Raw genomic sequence first — 4,106 nt, forward strand, 5'->3', positions numbered from 1 at the left:
CCCAGTAAGCGTTCCTTAGAGGAAAATTACACACCCTGAAACCTCTGAAGTCACGCTATTCTTAAACCACCACTCTACAATCAACTATTTAAAAACCCCAGCCATGATGAAGCGGAAATGACCTCAGCTCCCCACGATCTCACTAAGTCGTACTCTCTGTGGAGCCCGCATCGATGTCTCAGGCTCCAGGATGGGGCGCTGACATCACTCCTGGTTAGTAATTCCTTCCTTTAAAAACCCAGTCTCAGCGCTGATGTGCAACCATGACAACCCAGCGTGAGTAAGCGTCCTCCCTCAGACTGAGACTGAGAGTCCAACTTCCATCAAGATTAAATGAGGAGAGGCAGAAAGGAGACAAAGGAAGAGTGTGGGTGGCACTAAGGGAGAAACGGTGACGCTCCCCCCCCCCCCCCCCCCCCCCCCCCCCGTGCCTGAGCCTTCTGCTCCTCGTTCTAGGTCATAGGCGAGTGTGCTTGTGACGCCACTTCCACTGACGTAGCTGACGCTGACGTAGTTGACGTACCGTGTAGGCTGTGCTGCTCTCAGACCCTATGCTATGTGGAGCCATCTGCTCCCTCCACTCCTGACGCATTGCCAGATCCACCCTGATCAATGATCATGCCCTTCTACTCGGAGATGAACAATTAACTTAAAACCTGAAGGCTGTGGTTGTTTTCCAGTAATCTACACCTCGCCGCCCCTCTCAACACCCTCTGTGCCACCTGCGCCCTCCAAGGAGTTCCCGGTGCCCAGGACTTCATTTTCCTCCACTCAAGCTCCTTCTCCCTAAAGCTAGCCAAGGATGCTCACGATGTCGTCTCAGGTGCCCATCCGGCTCTAGTGGGGGCAGCCACGCTAGTTTGCCTTATTTTGTCCCTGTACTGGCTTAGAGGTAGCTGCCTTGGGCTCCTGGGGTGCAGTTTATGTGACATACAGACCACAGCTCTGAGATTCAAAGCGTGTCTGCTTGCTAGTGCTCGGAAACAGTGGCCCTGTGAGGTCAGTGAGAAGCAGAGTGAAGAGAAACTGAAGAAGGGGTCCACACACAGCGTTTCCAGCTTGGCAAGCCCGGATCTAACGCAAAGATTATGGGTCACTCAATATTCTTTCCTTACTCTGTGGGTTTTCTGAATTCTGCTCCTCTTTTTGGGTTTGGATCCAGAGTATGTCTCCTAAATGCTCTAGTGTTGCAGGCTTGGTTATTAGCCTGTGGCTATCAAGAGGTGGTGGTCCACAAGAAGCTGAACCCTAGAGAGGGGAAGTTACGCCGGTGGGGGCTGTGCCTTCGAAGTGGATGACACTGGGGCCTGGGATCTCCCTCTCTCTTCTTCCCCTCCCTCCCTTTCCTCTCCTTTTCTTCCTGAATGTCATCACATGAACAGCTGCGCTCTCCCCTCCCTTCTTCCCGTCTCCATCCTCCATGTCATGATCTGAATGCCTCTGTTCATGTATGTACACTGTGGTGTGATGTTCAGTCTGCCGCAAGCCCAAACACAGTGGCACCCATGGACCATGGACCGAAGCTGTGAGCCCAAGGAAACCTTTTCTCTTTCACCTCCGTCCACCTCAGGGGCTTTGCCACAGAACTAGAAAGGTGGCATGTATGCTACCTATCAGATGCTTTACAAACTGCTAGTGAGCAGGTATGAACCCAGAAAACTGGCCTGAGCCCGGTCAGTTCTCTGTGTAGCTGTGAAAGCGGGCGGCCGCTTACATTGCTTCCATGGTGCTAAAATCCATAAATCATACAGAACGACACTTTTCCAGCAACCACACCGAGGGCTGTGCCTTGCCAAACATAACAAGGTCATTTGTCTTTGCCAGGACAGCTACTGCCACGACTCATGCCTTTAAAACCCTAGCCTTCCTTTTCCATAGTCTGTCGGTCACCAACCTGCCAGCCTTGTAACTTGCACCGCTGGAGAACAAGCCGGCATCTCTCCTCAGCAGGCTGATCCTTCTTCTCGCCCAGAAGAACAGAAGCCAGCGACTCGTATCTGTCAGGAAACAAGTACAAGAATAAGTGACAGTCAGAGATGATCAGATTCAACAGGGCTGACTGACCATACCACTTCTCAGATTCTTGTATTCTATCTGGAAATCCACAAATAGCTCATCCACTAGGCACATACCAGCCAAGAGGGAAACAACAATCTTCTGCAGAAAATTGTCCTTCATACGAGCCAGCTACATTGTTTTTCAACTTACATGTCATTCTGTCATACAATGATGAATACCATTTATTCATGAAAAATTGGAAGAGGATAAAAACTAATCTATTAGTTGCCATTTAGATATTTGGCTTGGCCTTACAAAAAGAAGTCACTTTTTAAGAAATTCAAGCATCTATTCAATTACTATGTGAGGATACATTTAGTTTGCAGTAAAGAAATATTAAAAGAGTGACGATTCCTATTTCAAGGGAGGTAGGTCAGCCTTCTCCCCTTATATGAGACACTGAGCATTTTAAATCCCCACTGGACATTCCTATTTTTAGAAATTATCTCTGAGTGTTCGAGTTCCATTCTCTAGTTGAGACTCACGGTGATGGAATGGTTTCTATAGCTCTTTCAAACATTTCAAAATTACATTGGCCATTAAAATTTATCTAAATATTTTGTACTTACTCTATTTAATTGGACACATAAGTAAAATGGCAGCATAGGAAGGGGTGGGGGAGAGGAGGGGAGTAACAGAAGAAAGGCCCAGAGCTTACACTGGGATCTCATTGCCCTCAAACTTGATGAATCTCACGACACGCAGTTCCGCAAGCTTATGGAAGTTCAATACAGAAACTCAAATCACGTATTTTTAGTTAATTTTTGTACAATACTCCAGTGTTCCATCTAAAACATGCCGCAGAAAGCTTGACATCTACGACAATAAGATTTGCATTCCCTGAGCCGCTCAGTTTCAGGGTAGCGTGACCTAGCTGACCCCTCCGTGTTGGACTTGTGGTTCTACAGCTCCGGCGAAGAGCCGAGGAAAAGAGATGATGAAGGATGAACTGGTGTGACTGCAGTGCCAGCTCTCTCCTGACATGGCTCAAGTGTATCAGAGACCTAGAAGCCTAACCCAGGCAGAGCAGAAAAGAGAGACCATGGTCCACAGAAGCTCAACAGTAGCTGTCCTGAGACTGAGCAGAGAGAAGGGTCCTTGGAGAAGAACTTGGTCTGCTGACCTCTGGGTGACTGGGGCCCCTTTAACAGCCAAGCCGAATCTGTATCAGACGTAGATCAATCTGTACCCCCCAAGAAATTCCAGGTACACAACCGTGACATGAGATAACTCAAACCCCTTTTATTCCCACGGATAATCCCCTCTTTGCATTTTGGAACTCTGTTAATTGTATCTAAGAATGCAATGGATATAACTTAAGCGTCTGAACTTCGTCTTAACAAGTCAGGACGGGTTCTTCTGACACTCCACACTGAATAGTCCTGACATCCCAGCAAGAGAGACAAAAAGCGTCCTCTGAGGCCGTGCAGTGAGTACTGTGCTCCAGTGATTTGAAAAGCCGTGCCTTGGGCAGCTCGAGTGTCACCTATGAGTGTCTCTTGACTAGGAGACATGCTCACAGGTCTGAGGCAGGCGGTGCACCTACAGCTGTCATAGACCAGAGCACGGTGCTGTCAGACAGGACTAGCAACCCTGCCTCTGCTCTGGGGTTCCTAGGCAGGTCACCTCTCTCTCCTGAAGGCCCTATGTACAAACCTTCATGTGCTCTCTATTGGTCCTAAGTCCCCTTGTCCAGGCTCAAGTAATCTATGAACAATTACAAATGGAAGAAGAAGTGGGTGAGCATCTACAGCCCTCCCCCAGAAACGTGGAGGGGCCGAAGCAGCTGTAAGAAAGGAGGCAATAAACCAGGCTCTTGAGAGGACTTCAAAAGGACACAGCCGGTGAGGATAAAGTGGCCTGCAGGTGACCAGTGGGACGTGGTTTTGATGGAGCCTGTGATCAAGAGACCTGCAAAGGCAGCCAGCATATATGACCCTGCAAGCATCAGCAGACTGTGACGGAGAGGGGTTGAGCAAAGAGGAGGCCAAGAAACCAACTGGGTGCAGATGGGGGACTCCGGGAAGTCTAGTGAGTTCAGTGCACGA

At 48.9% G+C, this 4,106-nt stretch overlaps 1 protein-coding gene across 4 annotated transcripts in view; it reads right to left on the minus strand.

Annotated features, from left to right (window-relative positions):
- Myo16 (myosin XVI) overlaps nucleotides 1-4,106 on the minus strand; it is a 474,821-nt gene that overhangs the window by 90,561 nt on the left and 380,154 nt on the right. For all 4 annotated transcript variants that reach the window (XM_026788802.1, XM_026788803.1, XM_026788804.1 and 1 more), the window contains exon 28: nucleotides 1,895-1,997. In XM_026788802.1, the coding sequence (XP_026644603.1) occupies nucleotides 1,895-1,997 (103 nt within the window). The remainder of the gene's footprint in view (nucleotides 1-1,894; nucleotides 1,998-4,106) is intronic.

The sequence above is a fragment of the Microtus ochrogaster genome, unplaced genomic scaffold (genome assembly GCF_000317375.1).
Source record: "Microtus ochrogaster isolate Prairie Vole_2 unplaced genomic scaffold, MicOch1.0 UNK7, whole genome shotgun sequence".
NCBI classification, from domain to species: domain Eukaryota; kingdom Metazoa; phylum Chordata; class Mammalia; order Rodentia; family Cricetidae; genus Microtus; species Microtus ochrogaster.